We start from the raw sequence: 27254 nt of genomic DNA on the forward strand, positions 1-27254 counted from the left end.
GGGCAGAGGAAGCCATCTCCGGCCGAGCGTTGGCTGAGGAGCCGAGCCAGCCAGTGAGCGGAGCCTGCGAGAGGGAGGAGCGCATCCTGATGCAGAGATGCTGCAGTGGCTTGGGGCGCGCACACACTTACGCACCCTCGCCCGCTGCCGCTGCGCCAGGACAGCCAGTGGCTAAGGCCGGCGGGGCCAAGCAGCCGCGAGGCTGGCGGCAGGGTCTGCTCACCGGGTGGCAGAAGCATTGCCCCAGCCAACTCCCTTCCCGCACTCCAGGTAGGTGCCTATCGTTTTTCGTGTGTTCCAGACCAGGGGCTTCCCCGGTGCTGTTCCAGGAGGGGCTCAGAGCTCAGCCTTTATAAATGTCTTGCTTGAAACTTGGAGGGAACAGGAACATGCAGACTGAGTCCGGGTTGACCTTTCACCCCAGCCCCATAGTGGCCACCCCTCAGGCTCTTCCCCATCCTGTCTAAGTGGGTGGCATTCTGCAGGGCCTGGTTTACCCCGCCCAGGAAACTGGCCCCCAGGAGGGTCCAGAAATCTGAGCAGGCAGTGGCAACTGCCTGCCAAGAGGGCAGGGGTCCCTGGGCCTGCCCTGGACCCCAGCCAGTGCCGAGCAGCTCTGTAAGGCCAGGTCATAGCCTGTCCCTAGAAGTCCCTAGATGGGGACTTCCAAATTTGAGGTCATATGGGGGGCTGCTTCTGACAGATGACCCCTTTCCAAAGTCTTGGTTCTGCTGGACCAGAGAGGCTCTGGAAGAGAGGAGAGAGCACAAGGCAAGTCTGGAAAAAGGCTGGGTGTCCAGGAGCTGGGACTTGGGAGAGAAACTGAGGCAAGTCATATCCCAGGGGTGAGGCTGGAATCTAGCCTGCAGTTCCTTTTCCCCTCCTCCCTCCTCAACCTCATCTTCTTCCCAGATCCCTCCCCCTTAGCCTCACTGGTGGGAGGGAAGGGTTTGCTCGAAGTTTGGCTTTCCAGGGGATTCTAAAAAGAGGGGGCAACCCCTGTGCTAGCCCCATGGCTTATGTAATGGGCTGCGGGAGAGAAGCCGCACCTGCCAGGGACTATCTGTAAGACTCTAAGACCACCTCTAAGACAGGCGATAGCACTCAGGGGCAAGGGGCTAAGATGAAGCTGTACTTGTAGGGCAGTGTCTTGGACTGCACAGGCTTCCCGGACCCCAAAACTCTGTGTACCCTATTCCCGACCCCAGGAGATAAGGGAGTTGAGCTTTCTTCCTGCCTGCAGGGTAAAGCTGCCAAAGTTGTTAGTACGTTTGTAATTAGTGTGACCAGCACTGAGTGGTTGTGCATGCAATAACCTCAGCCCTGGGCAGGGGTGGGTTTGAACACGGTTCCCTTCTGCGAAGGAGGCAGGAGAAGGTACTGTCCACATAGCCTGGTCCTGAGCTCATACAGGCAGCTGATTCAGGCATTCTCTCAAATGTCCCATCATCTGCTTAGCTCTGAGATGATCTACCACCTGTCCTGGGACCAGACGCATCACTACATAGCAAGGGCAGCAAAGTGTGGACCACCTGTGGGAGGGGCCAGTGCGCCTGAGGCTCCAGGGGTGAGGCAGAGAACTGGTCTGGAGGTTAAAACAGGTGTCGTGTTTCCGGGCTGCCTCCCAGTCAGAAGCATTCAGCTCCTCCCGGGGGCCCCACCAGCTGACTCTGGAGAGCCAGGCTCAGGCAGAATCACTAGTGCTTCAACCACAAGGTCAAAGTCCTTCCTACTCTCCTGTGGGAGATCTCGGCCAATTTAGAGGGCAGCAGGAGATGAGACAGCCAAGGAGGCTCCTAAGCTGACGGCATCAAAGACACTCAAGGTCCATACTGCCCTTGTCCAGATGAAGTGAGGGGTTTGGGAAGAGAGGCGCGCTGCCTAGGGAGGCGGGGTCACTGAAGGGACCACTCTCTGACCTTCCTCCATCTCCACCAGGCCACGTCATTTCCCATATCTCCTACCCCAGAGGTCCACAGGCCCTCAGTCTAACCCCAGACTCCATCCCTAGTGACCCTCCGCTGGGCACCTCCACTTTCTGCCAGTTTGAGTGGAGACGCAAGCATATTGACTCTGAGTACCTGTGATCCACTGGACAGTTGTGTGTCTTACCTTGACCCGATTTCAGCTCTCTCCTAAGGCATGCATACATGGCCAGGATGTGTGTGAGCCAGCTTCTACGCTGATACTATCAGCCACGCATTCAGGAGCGCTGGAAGAGAGCAGAGTCCCTCTGCCAGAAAGTTTTTCCAGCCAAATAACGGTGGGGAAACATATTTCAAAGCCAATCTGTAAGATGGGTTTGGGCAGTATTAGTATTTTTGGAGTTTCTTCAGTGTGGTACCAGAGCATCAGGGAAGATGTGGTTTATTGACACAGAGAGAAGAACCGGAGCAAAGAACATGCTGCTGAAGTGTGAGGGACTTGGATCAGTCAGTAGATACTTCTGAGAAGGAAATAGAGCCATAGGGCAATTTCCAGTCACAGTCACATGACTGTTAAGATGGCTGCAGAGCTGGGGTCAGTGTCAGGTTCAAGACGTGAGACAGTCATACCTAGAGACAGAAGTTAGGCTGGGTGACAGGTACATTTCTTCCAGCCTCGGGTCATCCTCTTTCAAATGACAAATTATGACATCCTTTTCATCCGCCTGCGTGCTGGCATTTCTGGTTCTTCAGGAGGACCGCCAACTCTCATCTAGACTGAAATCCCCAGGGATGTTGCTAACGTAGGGCATTCATGGGGCAGATTTCACCCTCCTGGAACAAAGTTCCTTTTGTGGTTTAATGAGTCCGTGTTTCTTTGTCTACTAAGTGAGGTGCAACCAAAAACAAGCCTGAGCGTCATCCATCCTACGACACACTAGAATATATCTCAACATCCATCCCAGCCATACGGCCCCCTTCTAAACTGCAGAAGTCAAGCCCTGCCCTGCTCACAGGAACCCATCCTGATTCGAAACCATAAGGTCTCCTCCAAAGGGAGCCCATATCATCTCAACATCTGTCAATCCCCAGGACTTTGAGGTCCCCACATGCACAGGCTCCTGCTTCCACCAGCTTGCAGAAAACTGTCTGGGCACTGGAGGGTGGGGTGGGAAGAAGAAGGAGTCTCCTCTCAGTGAAGGGAGTGGCATGCAGAAGTTGCCTTGAATGCATGAGGTCCTCTTCCTCCAAATTTGATCCTTTAGAAACAAGTTGAAACAATTATTCATGCTCCTCCAGTTTCAGTGAGAATCTTTCTGAGGACTGGAGATAAAGAGCAGCAGAAAGAAGCTGTATTGTATTTTTTTAAAAAAAAAAAAAGGGGGGGGGTGGCGTGTGAGGTCCTTCTCCCAAGGCCTTTGCTTGTTGCCCCACACTACACAGAGAAGGGCTGCAGAGTGAGGAGACTGACTGGACCCTAGTCTTCACACTTCCTTCCCGAAAGACCTAAGCCATCCCACCCCCCACCCCCATTCCTCTGGGCTTCTTAACTCTGAAGAGTAGACTCCAAGTTAAGAGCCTCTAGACTCCAGCCTGCAGACCAAGGGCCAGACTCCCCCACTTGGTGTTGAAAGTTCAGACAGCCCCCTGAGCTGGGAATTACAGTATCTCCAAGGAACTTATCATCTGCATTAATGCCTCAGGAACTGGCTGCAAACACAAGAGTCGTGAATGCTGGGGAAAGAGAGGACTGAGAACTTCCACCCCCTCTCGCTTGGAGCTGAAGGTCCCTATCCCATCCCCTCCTCCCTAAGCCCCTCTCTACTTCAGGCCCTTGCTCTGCCCAATGGTGCCTGGCCTGGCACACTGAGTGCCCCAGCAGCCTCCACCCCTCTGCTCAGAGCCCCATCCTCCTAGCAGGCTGTGGTGCTTGAGACCCTCCTGGACTTTGATGGTCGTGCCATATAGTGATTCCCATCCTAAGAAGAAGACAGGTGTTGAGCCCAGACTCCCTCTGCCCTAGTCAGGAGTTGGGCACATGAGAGAAAAATCACTGAGAGTGCCATGGGCTGGGGTGATTGCTGGGGTCTGACTCATTACATCACCCCCGTGGAATGGGAGGAACAAGCTCTGTCTTTACCATTAGCGTAAGACTTGTCAGCAAGCCTGACTCATACAGGTGCAGCGTGTGTAGATATTCTGGGGACAGGGGGAACTTGGCTATAAGATCCGATCCCTCCCAAGCATTGGCAGCAGCCCAGGTATGGCTGTGACCTCAACCATCATCCCTTGAGGTGACCCTTCTTGATCCCATTTTACAGAGGAGAAACTGAGGTGCAAGCGTTTAGTACTGAAGGCAGTAACTCAGGTTATACTAGTTAGGGATGCTAGATCTCACTGGTTCAGTAACCTGCTCTATAGCCTGGGAGGCATACTACAAGGCAGAGGCTGAGGGGAGCATACGAGAGGCCCGTGCACTACCTAAAGGTTGACCCTAGATCTCTCTGTCTTCTGCTGTGGTCCAAACCCTCCCTTCCCACCACACTCTATTCACGACTACCACACCCTTTCATCTCTGGTCTCCTTGACTGGAGAAGGAAAGAGCTGGGGTCTGAGCTGGACATCCCAAGAAGCAGCAAAATGCTGTTGAGTTAGTACTTTTTTGGTTGTTGTGTTTTGTTTTTTGTCTGACTCCATAGAGACCCTTAGCCAAGAAACCCTGTCACGTGCTGGAGTCTAGCTTACAGTCTGCTGTCCCCAAGCTGTCCTCCCTCTCACTCTTTGTTTCCTGAACTGGAAGCTTCTAGTGTCCCTGAAGCTCTCAGTGGCCTATTCTGCCATGGCCCTCACAGAACCACCAGCCCCTTGATGATGACAGCCTGTGCCCGACTGTGACAGCCTGTGCCTGCACCCCTGCATCAGGGCAGCTGGCCTGGGCAAGGCTTGGCTGGCTCAGAGCTGGCAAGGCTAATCTGGGTCTGGCAGAACTCCACTCCAGCCTCACTCCGACCAAAAAGGTCCTCTCCATCCTGGGCCTTCTAGAACATGTCATATGGGGCGGGGAAATGACTCATCTCTGAACTCGGAAGCGCATCTCATGGCTACTCTCAGCTGGCCAGGGAGTGCCATAAAGGGAGTGTCTCAGTTCCTGCTCCCGTGTGCTCAGCACAATGCCTGGCTCATGGTCACTGAACACTGTAGTGGGGTTGGATGTGATAGCACATTCCTGTGACCCCAGCTGGTACAAGAGGCTTGTGGGTTCAAGGCATAGAAAAGACCTTGCCTCCGAACGCTGTCACACATGTACATGTGTGTGCGTGTGTGTGTGCACATGCATGCACACATGCGTGCATGATAATGGGGACGAATGCAAGGCAGAGTGGATGTTGGCTGCCTTATCTTCAGGGAGGCAGTACGCTCCAACCTTTACTCCAGACTTGTGTGTGAGTTCTTACTAGTTTATTCAGAGCAATGGGGCTCACTATATATCCGATAACACTGACTTAGCGTCCAGTGCGTCCCAGGAGAAACCCCACATCCTCCTGATCCAGACATATCTCTAAGGCTACAGGTCTTGGTCCCTAGAGGGCCCCCAGGGCATTTAGACCAGACTGATGACTGATAAAAAGCCCAGATTAAACTAAAATTTAAGGGGGGCAGTGGAATTGGATTATCCATAATCTAGTCTTCACCAGAAAGACAATACAGAATCCTGACCACCGCATGGCTGAGGCGACCCCTGTGACTTCATCTCTGCCTTGCTCTGGTGTATGCAGATAAACACCCACAGCCCGGCCTCCTCCCAGGCCAGCCCCTTGTGCCTGAGCTGAGCTCTGGCCCAGATGGCTGGCAAAGGGCAGGAGTACATGATGGGTAGCTTCCCCATGCCAGGCGCGAGTTCACGATTCTCCAGTCACAGGGATGTTCACATTCTCAACAAGGGAGCATCCTGGGAAAGTCAAGAGCAGGGAGTGGATACCAGAGGAGATGGAGGCAGGAGAAGGGGGGAGACTAGAGCCATCCTCTCCCTCTCTCCCCACAGTAGACTGACAGAGGTCCAGATGACTCCGGGGCTTCACAGCCACTGATAACCAGTACAGGGGACACCACATGTATCCACTGGTGACCAGTACAGGGGACACCACATGTATCCACTGGTGACCAGTACAGGGGACACTGCAGGCAGCCAGTGATGACCAGTACAGGGGACACTACATGTAATCACAGAACCATTCTGTAGTGCTCACATCATCCCCATTTTACTGATGGGAAAATTGAGACTCCACATCAGGGAAATAACTTGCCTGAGCCCATAGAGCTGTAAAGAGGTGATATTGGGGGCTAGCGAGATGAGGCATGGTTAAGAGTATGGACTGCTCTTGGGGGCTTGAGCTAGTTTCCCAGCATCCAGCTCCAGGGGTCTGACACCCTCTTCCAGCATCTGTGGGCACCTACACTCACATGCGCATACCCACACAAGTACACATAATTAAAAATAAAACCAATTTTAAAAGGGGAAAAAGGAGATGCTTCTGCTCTTGACCCCCACCCCTGCTTCTTGAGTTTTCTGGGCATCCCTGCCGACACCCTGGGGAGCCCAGGGCACTCTTTCTCCTGACTTTTGGCAGCTGGAAGCAGGAAATGTGAGAAGCCAGATGGAGGAGGCTGGGATTTTTTTCTGTGAGGCACATCCCGAGGCCTCATTCATCTATAGTCTTCCTTCTATAGGCCCACGGAGAAGGGGTCCTGACTGCTCTCAGGAAGCATGAGAGCCTGAGTTGAAGAACCTGAAAGATAGCGATTTCACCAGGGACACAGATGCAGACAGCAGGGCTCCACAGCCAGCTAGTGGGGAAAGTCTTGCCCCGGGCCTTCTGCAGGCAGGAGGGAGGACAGGCTGGTAGAATCTGCAGCCAAGTGCCCTGGCCTATGGCAGCTCTGAATGGACTGTGTTGGCCAAGCTAATCTCAATATCTAGAGGGTAGCTCTGGGGAGTCCCTGTCCCCTAAAATTAGGGATTCTTCCTGAGGAGGAATAGATAGAGAGGTGACCCCTTCCCTGTCCTTGCCTCAATACATGAGGTCCTCGTTTCCCCAGCTGATGCCCTGCTCTCTGTGACCGGCCCAGTCTCTGCTATTCCCAGTGTAAGATGGAAGCTGGGCCGTTAACCAGTGGGTGTGCTAACCAGTGTGCTGGGAGTAGGGCTGATAGAACCAAGGTCAAAGAACCTTGGTGCTGCATCTGGAGACCCCAGGCTGGGCAGAACAAAGTCATAAAACTTCCCTTTGAGAAAATCAGTCCTGGTTCAGAGACTGTTGCAACTGCAGAGAGACTTGGTGGCCCCCACCCAGGCGACTGTGGGAAAAGAGCAGAGAGAGTTGCCCTGGTCCCCAAGTACCACAGGAAGATGTTCTTGGCTCCCTTCCCAGGCACACACCCCACTCTCTCAGGGCTCCTCTGACACAGAGGGATCACGATTGCCGGCAAACAGGCAGGTGGGTTCCTGCCTTCCAATTAGTTCTGCTTCCTCTTCCTGATCGGCACCTGCTGGATGGAGGGAGAGGCACCTGCTGGATCGAGGGAGAGGCACCGGGCAGGCCAGACTCCCGGGGGGGGAGGTGGGGGGGGGGCAAAAGGAGGTACTCAGCCCTGGAAGCGCTCCTTGATAATAGACAAGCCCCTCCTCTGGGACTCAGGAAGATGAGTGCTTGTGCTCCCTCCACAGTCACTCACCAGATGTGTTTGCAGCTGGGAGAGGCGCTGGGGCTTAAAGCTCTTATCCTCTGTCTCCTTAGGTGTCTCTCAGTCTCCAGTTGATTCTTCTGGAGCTGGGCTTTGGTTCCTGCCCTTTGGACTCTGCCTGAAACACCCACCATGGGGACACACAGCAGGAAAAAGTCATGCTCGCTGCTACTGGTGCTGGCTACAGTGGCCCTGATCTCCTCTCCAGGTAAGAGTGCCTGATTCTATGGTTAAGTCATTACTACCACTTAGGCAGCAATTCCTCTGCATTGCTGAGGCCATTTTCTTGCTGAATTATTCCCGTCTGTGAATCTTACCTGACCTGTGGAGTCAGGAGGAGAGGAAATGGATCCTGGTTACGTTGAAGATGAAGAAAATGGCCCAGAGAAGCTGAATGGCTTACCCTGTGTCAGAAAGCGCAATGTGGCAAAGCCAGAGCTCCATGCCAACCATGTGGCCTCTAAGAACAACACTGCCCAGTGTGGTAGGCATCGCCAAGTGTCACTCCTGAGCTAACATGCGATTTAATGATGCCTTCGGCTGTACTTGCCTCATGGCCAGTGCTCAGTGGACACCCCAGGCCAAAGGACACCTCCACCATATCCAGATGTTTTTCCCTGAAGAATGCTCAAGGGTCCTGGACCCAAGGGGTTAACAGGTACTTCATAGAATCCTGAGAGACTTTCTTGAGGCAACCTGGATAGGAGGGGCAGAAAGGGACAGATGAGGCCCAGCAGAGTTGCTGACAGAGGGTCCCATCTCCATGGTAATCTCCGTACTCAGATCAGAGATGAGAAACAGCTGGCAGAGCAAGCAGAGCTGGAGAGTTCGTGCCCTGGAGCTGGGTGTCTCCAGAGCTTGTGCTGAGGAGCCAACTGGCTACTGTTTGGCTGGGCCTGAACCCCAAACTCAGATCAACAGGAGTTTTTTTTTTCCCCCAAGAACTCCATGGGAGAAGGAGCACTCATCCCGCAGTCCTGGAGTCTAGACCCTACCCTGGAATTTTGCCCACAACCCTCCAAGACACAGCCATGCCTTCTAGATCTTTGTCTAGGCTGACATGCTCAGAAGCTCTCACTGGGTCCCTGCTGCTCTGATTCGCCCTGTACCCAATTTGATGGGGGTGCTGAGGAGTTGGGCTCACTCTAAGACCCGGGGCCTAGTTATCTGCCCCAGGGTCCTCCAGACCAGGGGACTAAAAGCAAGAGGTATGAGCACCGCTCAGGCTACCCTGATCTAAATGGGTCAGAAGGCAATTGCCAAAGGGCCAGGACCCAGGCTGTTGTGTCCCATGTGTGGCCCAGTCCTCCATCTACTCTTATCTGAGACCTGGAAAGTGCTTCTCTGTTCTCGACTTGCTCACCTGATCCTAGAGTAGAGCTCTGAACCACTCACAGCCCAGGGCAAAGAGAGGCGCGGCATCTTGCTTCACACAGTGTCTCTCTGGCTCCTTCCTCCCACTGCAATATTTCTGATGTCTTTTGTGGGGAAAACAGTAAACGGGGGCAAAGGTGGTTTGCCCCGGACTTTGTGTCCGTGCGGTCACCTGTGGGATGGGATATACGGGTACGTCCGTAGCTCTGGAGGGAAGTGTGGGCCATGTGATGTTGTCTGTGCACCAGGGGCTGTGGAGTGCGGGTGTGAGTGAGGCGCAGCCTGTACCCTGAAACCCTCCACTCCAGCCCCTTTCATTTGGTTTTTCATTCCCGGAACTTCTGCTGTCAGATCTCTGGGGTGGAACCAGGGCCTCAGATGGTTCCAAAACCTGAAGTCAGAAATCATGGCCACTGTGGTTAAAAATGCTGGCTGCAAAATGAGGCTGGATGAGGCAGATCTCCCCACTTGCTTTGAGGTGGGGCAAGTTGTTACACCTTCCTAAGTCTCAGTCTTTGTTGGTGAGATAAGAATCACCCCCCTTCTTAGAATTCAGAGTGTGGCACCAGGTGACAGTGAGCAGTTGGATCGACAGCACTATTCTTATTATGGTTTAATTATTACCAGTGAGTAGAACTACTTGTGAATATGTAACATACATATGGAATGAGCAAGCAGGGCTGAGTTCCTGGAAGCTGCTATTGTATAAGGTGGTTCCCAGCAGCAGGCCACCGCTGCTGTCTCCACATCCTTCCGTTTCCTCCCTCCGGCCCTCCCTCTCCCCTCTCTGCAGGTGGTCCCAGCTGGGACAGGGTCCCCACCCTCTGCCTTCATCATTAACTCTGGATTAAGCTGGGCTTTCCAGGGGGAGATGATGCAGTCGCTGTCACACACCACCTCCGAGGCCTCGGGCAGCGGCAAAGGAGAGTGACAAGCGCTTGGTGTGGGGTGGGGGTGGGCAGCACGGACAGGACTCAGGGGAGGTCTTCCATAGACCACTCTGGAAGTCTACCCCATTCCTCAGACAGAGGGCTGCTTGACAGATGTCCCCACTCCCAAGAGGCCAGAGCTGGGCCTCAGCTGCAGCAGAGGGACTGTGCTTGGAAAAGGGCTGGCAGCTGGATGTGCCCAGAAAGAAGCCACTAATTGGTTAATGGAGTTCCCTCCTCCCATTCCCCCACCTGACAAGGAAGGTCTGAAAGCTGCATGAGAGGAGCCAATTAAGGGGCCTGGCTCCCATCTGATCCCACAGTGGCAGAGCCCCCACTGTGCTGATGCAGGTGCGAAGTACTGTCCAGCCCCCTGCCTGCTGACCCTGTGCTGGTGAGATTGGACAATGGCTTATGCAGAGCAAGGTGGTGACTGAGATGGGGCTGGCAGATGTGAACCCCATTTGCCAAGCAACACTACCTGCCTGATCGGCTGTGTGGCCCGTTGGGCCTTTTTTTCCCTGAGATGTGACACAGTTTATAAAGTTGTCTCCACTTGACCTGCTACCACACACCCAACATCCAGCCTTCCATCTCCCCTGATCCCCATCCCCAGTTGGGTCTAATAGCCGGTGGTTGAGCTTGCTCGCTGTGCCCAGGCCCTCCTTATTTCCTCCTATCATGGACCTGGGAAGTGAAGTCTTCCTCTTTGCGTGGGCAGACACCAGATCAATACCTGGGGAGGGGGCTAGAACTTGCCCAAGGAGGCCCAGCCTAGCCTCCAAATGAGCACTTTTTACTGGATACACTGTCCTAGGAGAGCACTGGACTCCAGGAACACACACCCTTCTCTGCATTTCCTGCTGGTGACTTCCCATGTGCCACACCTGTGTGAGGTTCTCTGAGAGTCCCACAGTCTTGTCCCTAACACACTCTGTGACATGGCCCCCTGTGCTGTCTGCTCATGGTTTCCTTCCCTGTACTTGCAAGGTCCTTCAAGGCAAGGGAGCGTGTGTCTGATTTTTCACAGCCCAGTGCCAGGTATAGAGCAAATGTTCACTGTGTGACCGTAGGTAGGTGACGGACAATGCACACATGGATTGATGGGACTTTCCCAGCCTTTTTAAATTCATTAAAACTAAAATTAAATTTTGGTTTCTAAGTCACCTTCTAGATCCTTGGTAGCCACAAATGGCCACCCACTGGACAATGCCAAAAGTGAGGCATCCCCACTAAGTTCTGCTGGACAACATGCCCTTAACAGTGGACTTGGACCATCTCACACCTTGAGCCTCTGGTGGTATCTCCTATTTGCAGGATGGAGTTTTGTCCAGGGAACCCCAGCTACCTTTGGACCTGTTTTCGAAGACCAACCTGTAGGCTTGCTGTTCCCAGAGGAATCCACAGAGGATCAGGTGACACTGGCATGCCGTGCCCGAGCTAGCCCTCCAGCCACCTATAGGTGAGCCATGGATGCTGGGAAGCCCTGGGTAACCATACGGGTTCTCCTCACATCAGCCCTACCCGTTCAGGCCTGAGGTCCCACCCCAACATCACTCCTCCCTGCTGCAGGTGGAAGATGAATGGCACTATTATGAACCTGGAACCCGGTTCCCGTTACCAGCTGATGGGGGGCAACCTGGTCATCATGAGCCCCACCAAGGCACAGGATGCTGGCATCTACCAGTGCCTAGCCTCAAACCCAGTGGGCACTGTCGTCAGCAAGGAGGCGGTCCTCCGCTTCGGCTGTGAGATATGTGGGAGCCAAGATGTTGGGTGTGGGTAGATGGGGCCAGGGAAAGGTGCCCAGGAAGGACAGGTGGCAACCCCAGGCTTTCCTGCTCACAAATGGCATGCTAGAAACTGCTTCTTCCCCATGGAGGAGGAGCTGGGGAGCCCCAAGCTCGAAGACGGTGCCTGAGCCCTGCTCTCCTTCTCCAGTTCTGCAGGAATTCTCCAAGGAAGAGAGAGACCCGGTGAAAACCCATGAGGGCTGGGGGGTGATGCTGCCCTGTAACCCACCTGCCCACTACCCAGGTAAGTGGGGGTCCTGGGCCACAGCGAGGGTGGGGGGCTGCACCAGAAAGGACATCTAGATGCTCGGGAGAGGAAAGACAGGACAGGAGATGGTAAGTCTCGACTTTAAAAGGCTCTGCTATTTCCTAGCTGGATTGTGTGCTCCCAGTACCTGAGGACAGCTGAAGCCATCTCTCCCTTCCACAGGTCTCCTCAGGCCCCGTTTAGAGCTACAAGCTCTCCTGAGAAGGCAGAACATTCAGCATGTCAGGGTCCTGCCCAGATTGCCTGTGAACCCAGCACACCCTAGTCTCCTCAAACTCCCTTCTTTCTAGGTTTGTCCTACCGCTGGCTCCTCAATGAGTTCCCCAACTTCATCCCAACGGATGGGCGTCACTTCGTGTCCCAGACCACAGGAAACCTCTACATTGCTCGGACCAATGCCTCAGACCTAGGCAACTACTCTTGTCTGGCCACCAGCCACATGGACTTCTCCACCAAGAGTGTCTTCAGCAAGTTTGCTCAGCTCAACCTGGCGGCTGAAGGTCAGGACCGGACCGTGGGCTGTGAGGCTGGACTGAGAGAGGCAGGAGGCTTTGGGACTTCCCTTGAGGCCAAGAGGAACAGCTCAGAGGGCCTGGGGCCCTGCTGTCAGAGACCCATGCACCGGTTGGGCAGCTGATCTTTCTGGGGTGCCCAGCCCAGGCCCTCAGATGTTTGTTTAGAGTCCAAACATTTGTGTTTGGAGATTTGTGGTCTTTGGAAGGCACGGCCCCTAAACACAGACTACCTCCCTGGAGTCCTTTGTGTGTGATTTCCATGTCTCTCTCCCCAGATCCCCGACTCTTTGCTCCCAGCATCAAAGCCAGGTTCCCCCCAGAGACCTATGCACTGGTTGGGCAGCAGGTCACCCTGGAGTGCTTTGCCTTTGGGAAGTAAGTACCATAGGAGGGACAAGAATGCCCTGGGTCTGCCTGGAGTTTCGTTTCAAAGCCCCTTAGCAGCAGGAGGGATCCCGGGATGAGAGAGGGCAAAGTCAGCAGGCTAGCAGGGTGCTGGTCACACAACAGGCATCACCCACCACCAAACGAAATCAGTTCTGCCAGGAGGACATTACATACGACGGCTTTATAGGCACGTGTGAATCCTGGTCCTCCTGACAGTAAATGCGGCCCCAGGGCAGTTTGAGGAGCACCCAGGGCTAGAGGTAGAAAGCACCGTGTGCAAACCCCATCCTGCTGGTTCAAAGCCCCCCGTTTCACCGCTTGCTGACTCAGAGACCTCTGGCAAACGACCTAACATCTCAGTCTGTGCTCCCTGACTGGTGGGTGGTCATGGTAACAGTGCCTGCCCTGTAAGATTGTTACAAAGATTAGATGAGTTAATGGATGCAAGGCCCTGAGAATGACACTTGGCATTTACAAGTGTGGCATGAATGTTACATTAGGTCTTTTAAAAATTACAATGGAAAGCCTCTCTCTTGCTCTCCCAGAAAAAGGATCCATGAGAGCATGGCTCCTTGACCATGTGGGAAATGATTGGGCCTCCAGAAAACGTGTAAGGAGCATTTGGCGGGGTGATATGTTGACCTCTCTAGAGTCGTTGGCTCCATTGCCCATTTTGGTATACAAATTACTAATAAAATGTCTTGGGAAAGTGAGGCGATAGGAAAGGGGACCTTTAAAGACCCCAGTCATAGACCACTGTTGACCGCTGTGGTGTGAGGGCAAGTTGGCTTCAGAGTACATGGAAAATCAGCTGCACTGGCTTCCCGGCTCCGATAGGGGAACAAGGGCCTCCGATAGGGGAGCCCTCTTCTTGGCCCATCCTTGAGGATGTTCTTAGTCTTGTTTGTGCCCTCTTTCCCTCTGTCTCCTCCCAAACAAGTCCCCGTCACCTTGCCCAGCTCTTCAGGAGGGCCCGTGAGTGTGAGTGTAGGCTCTGGGGACACATGAGGCACGCACCCAGCTCAGCTCACCCCCTCTGGCTCTTTCTCCCCTGTCAGCCCTGTTCCCAGGATCAAGTGGCGTAAAGTGGATGGTTCTTTGTCCCCGCAATGGGCCACAGCAGAGCCCACCCTGCAGATCCCCAGCGTGAGCTTTGAAGATGAGGGCACCTATGAATGTGAGGCAGAGAATTCTAAGGGCCGTGACACCGTCCAGGGACGCATCATTGTGCAGGGTACAGAGCTGGAGACACCTCCCTTCTCTTTGAGGAAACAGCATGAAAAATCAAGAGACTGGAAGGCCTCGCCCTTGCCAGGGCTACTAAGCGTAGTGGGAGAGGCCATTGCAGAGCTCAGCAGGGGCATACAAAAAGCACACGTCTTTCAAGAGATTTAGTTCCTAAAGCAGTCACTGGCACAACCATAGAGTGCCAGCTTTCTTCTGCCCCCACGTCTTTGTCTCTCCATCCCAGAGTACCAACAGCGCCCTCTGCTGTCGCTTACAAATACTGCAGCCTTCTAATTCCCTATTTAATGAGCCTAAGGCTCCTCCCAGCCAGTCCAGGTTTTTTCTCTTCCCCACAGCTCAGCCTGAGTGGCTCAAGGTGATCTCAGACACAGAAGCCGACATTGGTTCCAACCTGCGTTGGGCCTGTGCAGCAGCAGGCAAGCCTCGGCCCATGGTGCGCTGGCTGAGAAACGGGGAGCCTCTGGCCTCCCAGGTAGGAAACAGGGGCTCCCTCCCACATGACCACCCTCTTCTGCTTACTGGGCCAACCAGGAGGTCTTGGGATGTCCTGTTGCTTCTTCCCATCTCAGAGTCACGTGGCCACAGGTGGGTCACCTGTGCACAGAGATCTGGGATCCCACCAAACGGGGGCATGATCCTAAGTCTGGCTCCCAGAAGGCCTAAGATACTAGGGAGGCCTGCGCTCATGAACCCCTGACCCTGATGCTGGCCTACAGCCTCTGCACCACCCCTCCTGCCCCTTCCGTCCCCCCAACAGTCCTGATCTCCCTGTTCTGTCTTGGTTCTTCTGCACAGAACCGGGTGGAGATCTTGGCTGGGGACCTGCGACTCTCTAAGCTGAGCCTGGAGGACTCGGGCATGTACCAGTGTGTGGCGGAAAACAAGCATGGCACTATCTATGCCAGCGCTGAGCTGGCTGTGCAAGGTAAAGGAGTAGCCCTGGGGCGTGCAGGTTGTGCTGGGTGGTGTGAGCCTTTGCTTCTCCAAACATGCTTGCATGCATACATCTGACCACACACACACACACAGAGTTTTCTTTGGTTTTTCAGTAGCCCCTGAGTAGCACCAATTTCAAGACACTAGACTGAGAGTTATCCAAGGATATGGCTAGACAAAGCATGCTCGCCGCAGTGAGTGGTGATCTTTCGGCTCTGTGGCCTGTGGCATCCAATTCTCTGCCTCAGCTTCCAGATTTCAGAAACATTTCCTGCTGCTGCTGGTGGTGGGGCACACCTTTAATCCCAGCACTTGGGAGGCAGAGGCAGTTGGATCTTTGTGAGTTCGAGGTCAGCCTGGTCCACAGAGTGAGGTCCTGGACAGCCAGGGCTGTTATACAGAGAAACGCTGTCTCGCAAAACAAAACAAAGAAATGCTTTGCACTGCCCTTGACCACTGCTCTGAGGGGAACTGAGACGCAAAGGGCTAACTGTGAAAGGCCTGACCTTCATTTGACAGGGGCCCAGGAACATGATGAGCCCCTTGAGCTTGCTATGCAGGCTTTTTCTGCTATAAGATGGACATGAGGATCCTTTATTAAGTTTTTAATAGGCTCAAAAAAGACCTTTTTAAAATTTTATTTATATAAATGCTAATATTTATATGTGTATCACATGCCCATAAAAGTCAGAACAAAGTGTTGATTCTCCTGGAACGGGAGTTATACATGGTTGTGAGCCACCATATGGGCACTGGTTCACTGAACTCAGGTCCTCTGCGAGAGCAACCATGCTCTTAACCACTGAGCCATCTCTTCAGTCCCAAGACTCATTCTTTCTTTCATTCATTTATTCACCATCTCCTGAGAAATGAACAAAAAATAACACTCTCTGCCATCAAGTACTGTCCAATCCAACTGAGGGAGAGGAATAAGTAAATGTGAGATTCATGCAGATAGTTATAAGAATGTAGTATAAGGAGATCCAGCAGAGCAGTGGTCCTGAGGTGAGCCAGTGAGATGGGCGGTCAGGAAGACTCTCTGAAGAAGCCACGTTTGAACGTGTCCTGAAGGAGCCAGCCTTGGAAAGATCTGGAGAAGCACAAAGATCCTGAAAGGCTTGGCAACTTCAGAGGATTAGAAAGGAAAGCTGAGGGTCGGGGTGGGAGTGTGGGGAGTCGGGGGGGGGGGGGCTGGAGCCATGGCTCGACAGGACGCTGGCTGCTCTTGCAGAAGACCCAGGTTCTATTACAAGCACCCACATGGTGGCTCACTACTATCTGTAATTCAAGTTCCAGAGAATCTGATAATCCTCCTCAGGCCTCCTCATGAGGGTGTTGCATAGACATGCATGCAGGCAAAGCACCCGTACACATAAAAGAAAGATAAATAGATCTTTCAAAGGAAAAAACTGAAAGCAAGACAGACGGTTGGAGCACGTGTGGAGGGAGAGAGTGGAGAGAGATGTGACGGCGCAGGGGTGGACTGGCGCTCTAGAGACACTGCTGCCACTTGAGAGGCTGGCCTCCAGTGGTACTTAACGGTCCTTAGCACATGGCCAGGTGACATCTTAATGGGGGAGGCTGTGGATATCACAGAGTGAGTGTGTAAGTAGCCCCTCTCCTACAGCCCTGGCCCCCGACTTCAGGCAGAACCCTGTGAGACGACTGATCCCCGCAGCTCGCGGGGGAGAAGTCAGCATCCCCTGCCAGCCGCGCGCAGCCCCAAAGGCTACCGTGCTTTGGAGCAAGGGCACTGAGATTTTGGGGAACAGTTCCAGGTAGGTTCTGTGTGCCACAGCTGAGGCTTCTTGTTGGTCAGTCCCCTTCCCACGGCCACGATGTACCTATCCCTGGGGTGACTAGATCTTCTGTGTCCTTGCTGCAGAGTGACTGTAACCTCAGATGGCACTTTGATTATCAGAAACATCAGTCGATCAGATGAAGGCAAATACACCTGCTTTGCTGAGAATTTCATGGGCAAAGCTAACAGTACTGGGATCCTGTCTGTGCGTGGTAAGGGCCGTGATCTGTTCAGACCCTTGGTCCGTTGCCAGGGTGCTCTTCTGCCAGCCATCTGCTCCTCGCTCAGTATATTCTGCTTCCAAGGCTACCTCAGAACTCAGTTTCTCTTGGGACCACCCATGGCCAGTCTCCAGAAACTGGTTGCTTATGAATTTTCTTCTTGGGGTACAGGACAGGGCCTCTCCCCTGCCTGGGGCTTTTCCATCCTTTTACACCAAAGAGCCTTATTTTGTTGTTGCTATCTTGCTCTGTAGACGCAACCAAGATCACTCTAGCGCCTTCGAGTGCTGACATCAACGTGGGTGATAACCTGACCCTCCAGTGCCATGCCTCCCATGACCCCACCATGGACCTCACCTTCACCTGGACCCTGGATGACTTTCCCATTGACTTTGATAAGCCTGGAAGTCACTACCGGAGGGCCAGTGTGGTAAGGCCAGAGGTTTCATAACTCTCCCTTCTTCCAGATAAGACAGGGGACCTGTTGTATCCTCAGTCATCACCACCTTCAAGCCCTCCAAAATTCTCCCTAATGCCCGAGGCAGCGCCCAGCAAGCCCATCCTGGGACTGACAGCCACCATTCCTAAATCCCCCCAATGCCTATTCTTCTGAGTTAGAATCAGCTTTAGCATTCTGGGTGACCCAAGAGAAGCTCTCTGCTACTGTCCCTCTTCCCCGGTACAAATGCCATCAGTAACTTGGCTCATGCAGGCTGTTTTATGTGTTACTCTTTGTTGTTCAGTGGTGCCAAGTAGCTGATTCTTCCCATTGAACAGATAGGGAAACTGAGGCACAGTGGGCATGCATGCCATATAGCCAGGCAATCCGGGTTCTGTTGATACTAGTCAGGGCTTCCTTCTGACTTATCATACCTTGTTGTTCCCTGTGCACAGAAGGAAACTGTTGGGGACCTGACTATCCTGAATGCCCAGCTACGCCACGGAGGGAAGTACATGTGCATGGCCCAGACAGTGGTGGATGGTGCATCCAAGGAGGCCACAGTCCTGGTCCGAGGTGATGGGAGTCAGCTACCCTAGTTCCCCAAGAGGTTCTAGACCATTTCACTCTTCCCACCTCCCATCCCTCCCTGAAAGCTGATAGAAGCCATAGAGATGGACACATCTGTTTAGTTCTTCTGTGGTTCTTCGTGGATCCTAAATGAATAGAATGTTTCTTCTGAAGCCATAATCAAGAAAGAAAATGTCCCCTAAATGCCCCAAGACTCTACCGAGTCCAGGAGTTCCAGATTTGGTGCTGGGAAATCTATATATTCCCTTATGGACAGTCTGTGACTCTCCAAGCCTGAGACATGTCCCTACCCACCATTCTTCTCTGTCCCTAACCTCTGGCTTCCCACCCAATCTTTCCTTCCCTCTGGTGCTCCATCTAGATATTGAGCCAGGCCGAGCTGGGTCCGGAGAAAACCCACTCACATTGGGAGCCGTCCACGTCTGACCCAGTGTATTCTGCTTCTCGGTACAGGTCCCCCTGGTCCCCCGGGAGGTGTGGTAGTGAGAGACATCGGAGATACCACTGTCCAGGTTAGCTGGAGTCGTGGCTTTGACAATCACAGCCCTATTGCCAAGTACACGCTGCAAGCTCGCACTCCTCCTGCTGGGAAGTGGAAGCAGGTTCGGACCAGTAAGTGTGAGGCCCCACCTGGAGCAGTATCGAATCCCCCACTGGGTGCACAACAGGAGACAGGACAGAGGGTCAACAGCTGAGCCCAAGGCTTCAAAGAGCATTAAGTTTTGTTCTCTGTCTCCAGGGAGCACCTAGGCAGGCAAGGAAGTAGGCATAGCCAGGTAAGGAGAGGACTGGAGGAGGCACTTGGTCTGTGCCCTTGAAGCCTTCAAAGGATCGTTGCTGGATGTGCCAGCATGCTCAACATATGTGGAATGAAGAGCACACAGCATTAGCAAAGGCCCTGAGGCATCCGAGCTCAGCAGCTTTTCAGTCAGAGTGATTGAAAGCTTAGCATGTGGTAGTACCAGGATGAGGACAGAATATGAAGGTCACACAGGCCCAGAACCTGCCCTCATCCCGGCCACAAATGGGTGCTAGCCACTGACCCCTGGGGCCTTGCAGATCCTGTGAACATCGAGGGCAATGCCGAGACTGCCCAGGTGTTGGGTCTCATGCCTTGGATGGACTACGAGTTTCGGGTTTCAGCTAGCAACATCTTGGGCACCGGGGAGCCCAGTGGGCCATCCAGTCGAATCCGGACCAAGGAAGCAGGTGAGTGTCTGGAGTTCTAGAGGAAGCGCTCAGCAGAGGGTGCCCTAGCAGAGCTGGAACAAAGTCCCAATCTGCTCACCAGTCCTGGCCTCTGATGTGAAGTTAGAGGCTACTGAGTGGACAAACGGCCTGATGCAAACTCCTTTCTGGAAAACACACCTGCCGGCAGCAGATCTATAATCATTGTTTCAGCCAACTATTTAAAAACAGGAAAACTGATTTGAGCAAGGGATGAAAGGTCACACTGGGAGAGCCTGATCTTAGACCTAGGGACAAGAACCTTGAGCCATTTTTAAAGGTTACACAAACTACAAAAATCAGCTAATGAGGAAGACGTCTGTGAGCACGTGTACACTTGTGTGGGCGTGTACACACGTGCTCTGGGGGACTAGGGGAGCCGTCAGATTCCAGGCCCGTTTTAGTTGGTATCTGTGGAGCAGAAGGGATAAATTGGGATGTCCCATCTAAGATGCTCTCTAGGCATGTGCTGGGAGATTTCCTCGCTAACTGCCCACTAACATAACACATCTGAAAAAAATAAATAAATAAATAACACTTCTGTGTTCCTTGGCCCCAACAGTTCCCTCAGTGGCACCATCAGGACTCAGTGGAGGGGGCGGAGCCCCTGGAGAGCTCATTATCAACTGGACTGTAAGTAGGCGGGGACAGAGAAGCAGGCAGGCGTCTTGCCTCTCAGGTGTCATGTTCCTTTCGCTCCCTTCCTAGTTTGTTTCCAGACAGTGGCAGCAAGCAGAAAGGACCACTGAGTCTCTCTTGGAGGCTGGCGGCTTCCCTCCCTCCCTTCTCCCCTTGCACCCATAGCCTCTCATGAAACTCTTGAGAAGGCAGGAGCATCCCAGGGCCACTCCTCTGGGTGAAGACTGGGCGGAGCCAGATGAATGGGCAGGGCCGCATACCCATGACCTCTGGCCCATACCATGCTCTTGCCCCCAGCCCATGTCACGGGAGTACCAGAATGGAGATGGCTTCGGCTACCTGCTGTCCTTCCGCAGGCAAGGCAGCTCCAGTTGGCAGACTGCCCGGGTGCCCGGTGCTGATGCCCAGTACTACGTCTACAGCAATGACAGCATCCATCCCTACACACCCTTTGAGGTCAAGATCCGAAGCTACAATCGCCAGGGGGATGGGCCTGAGAGCCTCACTGCGCTCGTGTATTCAGCAGAGGAAGGTGGGCTGGTGGGCCTGGGAAGGAGAAGGAATGCCCTATGGGAGGAGAAGCAAGCCTAGGGTATGCCTGGGGTCTCTGGGATCCCCCAAATCCTAAGCAGGTGTAGTCCTAGTCAGGGCAACTCTGTGGGACACTGAGGTGTCTTGGGAACGTATGCCCATTCTTTATTGGTCCCCAGAGCCCAGGGTGGCCCCTGCCAAGGTCTGGGCCAAGGGGACCTCATCCTCAGAGATGAATGTGAGCTGGGAGCCTGTGCAGCAGGACATGAATGGCATTCTCCTGGGGTACGAGGTGAGCACCAACTGGGGCTGCAAAGAGGTAAGGCTGGGCTCTCCAGAGTGGGCGGGAACATCTGCCAGCTTACTAGTCATTCCTCCTGGGATCGCTAATTCCTCAGCAAGAGGATCATTTCCCCGCCAGCCACCCACTTCCTCTTTCACTCCATACACTGGACACCTCCCTTGGACTGGACACTCAGTTGAGAACCCACAGATGCAGGGTCTCATAGCCACGTGACCCTGCTTTCCGGGTCTGCTGACCTAGAGTGCGGGTTATCAAGCTAGAGTCTACCACAGGACCAGCCTGGGTGGCGGAGAAGCCTGAGGACTGGGTAGCCAAAAGCTTCGCCGTACATGTTAGCATACCTTGCCTGTTTTAGATCCGCTACTGGAAAGCCGGAGACAAAGAAGCAGCTGCTGATCGTGTGAGGACCGCGGGGCTAGACACTAGCGCCCGAGTCACTGGCTTGTACCCCAACACCAAGTACCACGTAACTGTGAGGGCCTACAACCGCGCTGGCACTGGACCAGCCAGCCCTTCAGCCGATGCCATGACCATGAAGCCCCGTGAGTGTCTGCTAGGGTTAAGGAAAGTCGTGTGCCATGCGGTAGGGACTTGTAGGGGCTTTGTTTATCTAGTAAACCACTAGCTATTCCTGCCACGTGGTCTGCACCAGGCAGAAGCAGGTCAGGAGACCCTACTGAAACATGGAAGTAGAGTCACAGCTTCTGGGGCCTCTTTCCCTTCTTCAACTTCTGGATTTTCATGGTGACAGCTTGCTCTGAGAATTTCTGCTATATGGGCAGGCACCAGAAAGGGGCTGGCTAGTGGGAAGGGGTGGCCATGGAAGCATATGGCAATGTCTTCCATCTCCCCTCCCCTGGCAGCACCACGACGACCGCCTGGCAACATCTCCTGGACTTTCTCTAGCTCCAGTCTCAGCCTGAAGTGGGACCCTGTGGTACCACTCCGAAACGAATCCACAGTCACTGGCTACAAGGTGAGGCAGGGACACACAGAGCTGCCGTCAGGAAGTAGTCATAGAGAGCAGCAACCCCTAGCAAGAAGGTCTGAGAAACAGGAGCGTGGCATTTGGGGTTAGGAAGCCATGAAACGCAGGCGCTCTGGGTGGAGGCTATAAAAACAGGAGCTCGGTGCAACAGCCAAAGGGGCAGGGCAGCGATGGGCGGGGAGTCTGAGAGTTTACTGCTTGCACGCTTGCCTTCCACCAATGAGAAGCCTTGCTAGTGGGAAACTGAAGGGGGCAAAAAGGCAAAACCTTGAGGGTCCAGGAAGCCGTACCTGGAAACTTCTATCCTGCAGATGCTGTATCAGAATGACTTCCACCCAACTCCTACACTCCACCTCACCAACAAGAACTGGATAGAAATCCCAGTGCCTGAAGACATAGGGCACGCCCTGGTTCAGATTCGAACCACAGGGCCGGGAGGGGATGGGATCCCAGCAGAAGTCCACATCGTGAGAAATGGAGGTACTGCCCCTCCCCTCTACCCTCTACCCCTCAGCAGTCCTGGTCCCCCAGATACTGGTGAAACGATTGTCTCCAGGAGTCAACTCTAATGTAGACTCCCAAAGAAAAAGGAAAAGGCAGGCAAGAATGAGTAGTCACTGTCCCGTCCCCACCCCAGAACCACCCCAAGGCACAGAAGGGAGTGTACCTCTTTTATGGAATGCAAGGGGGCTGGGGACCAAGAGCAAAGGCCCCAGCCAGTGCTGTATGTATGGGTAAAGCCAAGAACACAGCTGGTGTTCAGCTCTTAACCTCTGTGTGCTCCTCAAGAGAGCTCTCGGTCCTACTGTGAGGGTAGGGCTGGGGCAGGGGGCTCCACCCCACAGTTTTCTCTACTGGTTTTAGGCACAAGCATGATGGTGGAGAATTCTGCAGTCCGCCCCGCCCATCCTGGCCCCTTGCTCTCCAGTGTGGTGATACTGATGCTCACTGGCTGCCAGAAGCTCTGATCTTATCACTGCCTGCCACACCCAAACTGGACACCCGCCCTAACGGACACAGCCCCGCCTCCGACGCCAAGGTGGTCCAACACTGTGCCTGAGAGTGGCTGGATTAGACCCAACAGTACCCTTTATGTAGGAAGTAGGGTATCTCTATTCTGCCGCAGGATAGAAACCATACAAGGAATTTTTCTTTGAGTCAGGAGGCACTGGGCAGTGACTTTCATGATTAACACTGGGCCCAATGCCTGGACCCCTTGGAGTCCTGGACAGAATGAACAGGCCTTTGGACAGAAGGCATTTAATATACATCTTCAGATCAAGCGGATGGCCCTCTGGGGTCACACGTGGGCACTGCCATCTGAGACAAAGGTTCCAGGCCCAGCAGGAGCCTAAGTTTCTAAGTTTCCCTCTCTGAAGCAGAGGGACCTGTCTTCTAGTCCTCGCTGGAGAAGCAGCGCAGCTGGTCCCGGCCTGGTCTTCCATGGCTCCCTGGCAGTCCTTCCTGTTTGGTAGCCAACAACCAGACCCCAGGTTACTGGGAGAAGAGCTCCAAAGGGTTGAGCGGCTACAGCACCTGACGGAAAGGGTACCAGCCTGGGGCCAAGGTCTATTCAGCATGCAGGTGGCACTGCCCTCTCAGCCAGCACTGCCAACCCAACCCTGTCACCCTCCAGACTGGATGACAGAGTGACAGAGCCACTCTAGGTGGCTAGGGGACTAAAGGGCTTGTCTTGCGGTGTTGCCTTGCCCCATCGAGATGCCTCCTTCCTGGCCCCTCCAGGGTATGGGCAGGTGCCCAGCTGAATGCCACTCTTCCCTTCAGCTCTGCCACAGACATATGCCTGCCTCCACCTCCCATAACTGCAGGCCCTGGAAACCGACCCTCAACACAGCATCCATCCTTCCACCGTCCTGGGATGGAAAGGCCTCTGAGATGGGCCAGCAGTAATGTGGCCATGCCTGCTTCCAGGAGTACCCTCCACCACCTGGTCACAAATGCTCCCTAAGCTGCCTAGATTAGTCTCTCAAGTCCCCAAAAGAAAAGGGGGTTAATAAAGGGGGCAGCCTACCTTGAGTTCGGGGTACATTACCAGTGACAGACCAGACTACCAGAACTGAGGAGACCTTATAGCTCAACTGGCCCATACTCTGTCCTAACAGATGAGGAAATGGGGGTTCAGAGGGGGTTAGGGACTTCATACGGTCCCATGACCTCTAAGTGACAAGACTTGGTCAAGCACCAGAGTCTCCTGCCTACCTGTAGGAGGCATCCTCATCACTAAGGTGGCCGAGGTCTCCGGAGGATGAGCCCTCTACTTCGAGAGGTCCCGGCTGTGAGAAGATCAGCGTGGATGGGCCAGTCCAGACAGGAATCGTTGGCCAGCTGAGGCAGACTTCTGCTGGGAACTCAGGAAGTAGTGCTGGCCAGAAGCTTCTCAGGGCCTCCAAGAAGAGAGGCCAAAGCAAGGAAAGAGTTCCCGAGACCAGGACCCTGCGGCAGCATGGCCAGGAAACCCCAGTGTCCACACCTAGGCCCACAGGAACTGCAGGACAGGCGTCTCAAGAGGCAGCTGCCCTGTTGCTCCATGGCCCATTTCTGTAGTTTACAGTTAGAGCTCTATTTTGTTATGGGTTTTTAAACGTCAAGCCTTGCTCTGTTTTTCTGGGCAGGTTTATGTTAGGATTTACCCACTACAATTTTTTAAAGACGTACACTCATACACCTCCTCTCCTACTGCCCCCAATCCAACCCCTAGCTAGGGACTGCTTTCCTGGAACTGATCAAATTCCCCTCTCCTGCTCCCGGCACCTCACATACAAGGGTGCTAGGGGCTCAGCCATGTGATCATTCTCCCTCACCAGGACCCCAAAGTTATGAAGCATCCTTCTCTACCCCATGCTGGCTAAGATTTGGATCGGGCCTAGCCCTGGAAAGGGGAACGGAAAGAAACCTTCCAAGGTTTATCTATTTCCCACTGCCTTGGGCTGCAGGAGGGATGCTAGAGAAGACAGCCAGTGGCTGGGCACTTAGGATTGTAGAGAAGTGGGTATCTAAAGCGAGCTGGTTTGGCGCTGGACCTAGCTCGGGAGGTGGGAGGAGGCTGCCCCTTTTCTTCTGACAAGGTCCATGAAAAGCAGGCAGGCTGCTGGGAGACCCGTGAAGACTTAGCCCTGGGCAGGAAGAATTTGTTTGGGGGGATGCGGAGCAGTGCCAGCCGTCTGGAGTAGTCTGGGGCTCCCAGTGGAGTGTTAGCGACAGCGTCACGAGACCAGAGGTGACTCACTTGTAAATAGAAAGACTCTTGTTGAGGAAACTTGGACCCTAACTGGCTTAGAAAAGAGGGCTAGATTAAATGGCTTCTCAGGGACTTCCTGGCCAGGCTTGGGAGGCTGGTGGGCTTGCTCCTGCTGTGGTCATGACTGTTAGGTTCCATCCATGCACATTAAACCACAAGAGGTAAAAAGGGACAGCCACAAATAAGTACTCTGCAGATGTCTCTTGAGGGACAGGGAGGTGATCTCTGTTCTGTCCATACGGGGACTCAGGGCACCACTGAACTATCTGCTCCTTGCCGTGTGAAGGTGTCTGATGGTGTGGATGAAGAGTGGTTCTGCCATCCCGGGTGGCAGGTGACTCCCAACAGCAGGGGAGCAGGGAGGCTATGGGGCTTGATAAAGGACAGGAGAGGACAAAGCCAAGGGCGGAAATGCCTGAAGGAATGAGGAAGGGGCTTCTTTTGAGTAAGCTCTGAGGAATTCTGAGTGCTCTTGCAGGATCTTGGGTGGGTGAAGTCCTGACTGAAGGAGTGGGAGGTGCTGAGTCCTTCTGGAGCTGAGATCTTAAGAATCAAAACGCCTAACACAGGAAAGCCTTAGCGGTGCCATCTGCTATGGTCCCCACAGCTTAACAAAGCCATCAAAGGGACTCATCCACCACAGAGCAGTCCTTACCTACTAGTGCCTTCCCCCATGGGCATTGCCTTTCCGCAGTCCCCGAAGCCATCCTTGCCTGTGCTCTGGCCAAGAGCTCAATGTGGCTAATGAGGATTTCCTCCCCTCATGCCTTTTCCAGGGGCACCTTTCTTTTCCTGGTGTCGAATAGCCGATAGGACTTCTGCATGCCAAGGGACAGCGGTGTGATCATACCTGTTACTAGTTCAAGTGTGGTGTCCTATCTCGCTAGCCGAGACCAAACCTGGCGAGGGGTCTCTGGGTGGGATTAAGTGGATCCCTAAAGGATGTCAAGAAGCTCACTGGAAACAGTGCTGGGAGCTGGGAATGGGGTTGTACCTCTTGAACCTGTACATATGATCACAGCCTCTGGGAAAGCAGGGCTTTAAAGGAAAACTGTAGAGGAACAAAATAGGCCAGTCAGCTTTGTCCAGAGTCCAGGAAGCCCCAGCAGCCTACGACCTACAGTTTCTTTAGAGGAGACTCCACCTGCCTTGGCACCAGATGCCTCCAAGTCAGCCCCCACTTCAGAGCCTGAACAGCTCTGATCTCGGGGCTTCGCTGGCCCATGGATGATAGTTCCTGTTCAGATGCAACCCCTCCACCCAAGCCCGCTGTTCACTCTTGTAATAGTTATTTATTGACTCTGATAGCAAGCAGTTCTTAAATAAAGGTGTTTTCTTAACCTGCCCGGGCAGCTGGCAGTGGCTGCAGTCCTCATCACCTCACTAGAGCATCCCGGGCCTGTTCTGCAACTCGTACATCCGCCTTTCACGTGGCCAACTCTGAGGACACTGTACACAGTACAGACCGCTTCCTCTAACCTGGAGGAAGGCAGGCCAGGTGCCTGGCAGTCGGCTAACCTGAGCAGGTCTCACCTAACGGTGGTCAACATACTGGGGGGACAGAGCCACTTTCGGGTCCCCTGACAATACATTTGACGTGTTGACTCTCTTGTCCCAGAGGGAAGTCCCCTCCATGAAGAGATTAATGACCCCCGACTGCTAAGGAGGTGACTGTTGCTTCTGATCAATCAGGGTGGCTCCAAGAGGTGGAGCTCCTAGGCTTGACACAGCGGATGGCATTACAGGCAAGCTCCTGCAGGACCACACTCAGGCAGTCCTCGTTCAAACATCACTGGTGTCAAGTGAGTAGGACGCCATGCTGGGTCCCAGTTGTTTTGAGGAAGGAAAGAAAGATGGATGAAGATCCCTCCACTCAATGCTTAGCTTTCTACCAGGGCCCTTCCGGCATGACAGGTGCTCCACAGACCTCCTGTCTTTTGTCATCCTCCCCATCACCTTCCCAGGGCAGTGAGACACACAGAACCTAGGGAACTAAACTGGCAGGGGGCTTGCTGCAGAAAGCACGTGCAGATGCAAGTAGGCTCGTGCTAAGTTGCCCAGGCTGGCCATGAGCGTCCTGTGTAGCCTAGACTAGCCTTGAACTTGGAATTCTGCCCCAGTCTCCTGAATAGCTAGG

General features: G+C 53.8%; 1 protein-coding gene across 1 annotated transcript; it reads left to right on the plus strand.

Moving 5' to 3' along the window:
* Positions 1–95: 95 nt before the first annotated feature.
* Positions 96–26462, plus strand: Cntn2 (contactin 2). The gene is made up of 23 exons (XM_057769665.1): positions 96–270; positions 7721–7875; positions 11288–11432; positions 11543–11718; positions 11912–12007; positions 12322–12531; positions 12822–12921; positions 13992–14167; positions 14517–14653; positions 14977–15106; positions 16745–16895; positions 17003–17130; positions 17394–17569; positions 18034–18154; positions 18623–18781; positions 19229–19378; positions 19959–20029; positions 20333–20567; positions 20746–20858; positions 21226–21412; positions 21734–21846; positions 22170–22338; positions 22723–26462. Exons 2-23 carry the CDS (start codon positions 7800–7802, stop codon positions 22824–22826), a joined length of 3123 nt encoding a protein of 1040 aa, XP_057625648.1. The 5' UTR covers positions 96–270; positions 7721–7799; the 3' UTR covers positions 22827–26462.
* The last annotated feature ends 792 nt before the right edge of the window (positions 26463–27254 follow it).

Source organism: Chionomys nivalis, chromosome 5 (genome assembly GCF_950005125.1).
Source record: "Chionomys nivalis chromosome 5, mChiNiv1.1, whole genome shotgun sequence".
Taxonomy (NCBI): domain Eukaryota; kingdom Metazoa; phylum Chordata; class Mammalia; order Rodentia; family Cricetidae; genus Chionomys; species Chionomys nivalis.

Bases quoted from the DNA above. Each gene is read 5' to 3' on its own strand.
- Cntn2 (XM_057769665.1), top strand. From the start codon at position 7,800: ATGGGGACACACAGCAGGAAAAAGTCATGCTCGCTGCTACTGGTGCTG. The intron at 12,008-12,321 runs GTAAGTGGGGGT...CCTTCTTTCTAG, and splicing joins CCCACCTGCCCACTACCCAG to GTTTGTCCTACCGCTGGCTC. The intron at 12,532-12,821 runs GTCAGGACCGGA...CTCTCTCCCCAG, and splicing joins GCTCAACCTGGCGGCTGAAG to ATCCCCGACTCTTTGCTCCC.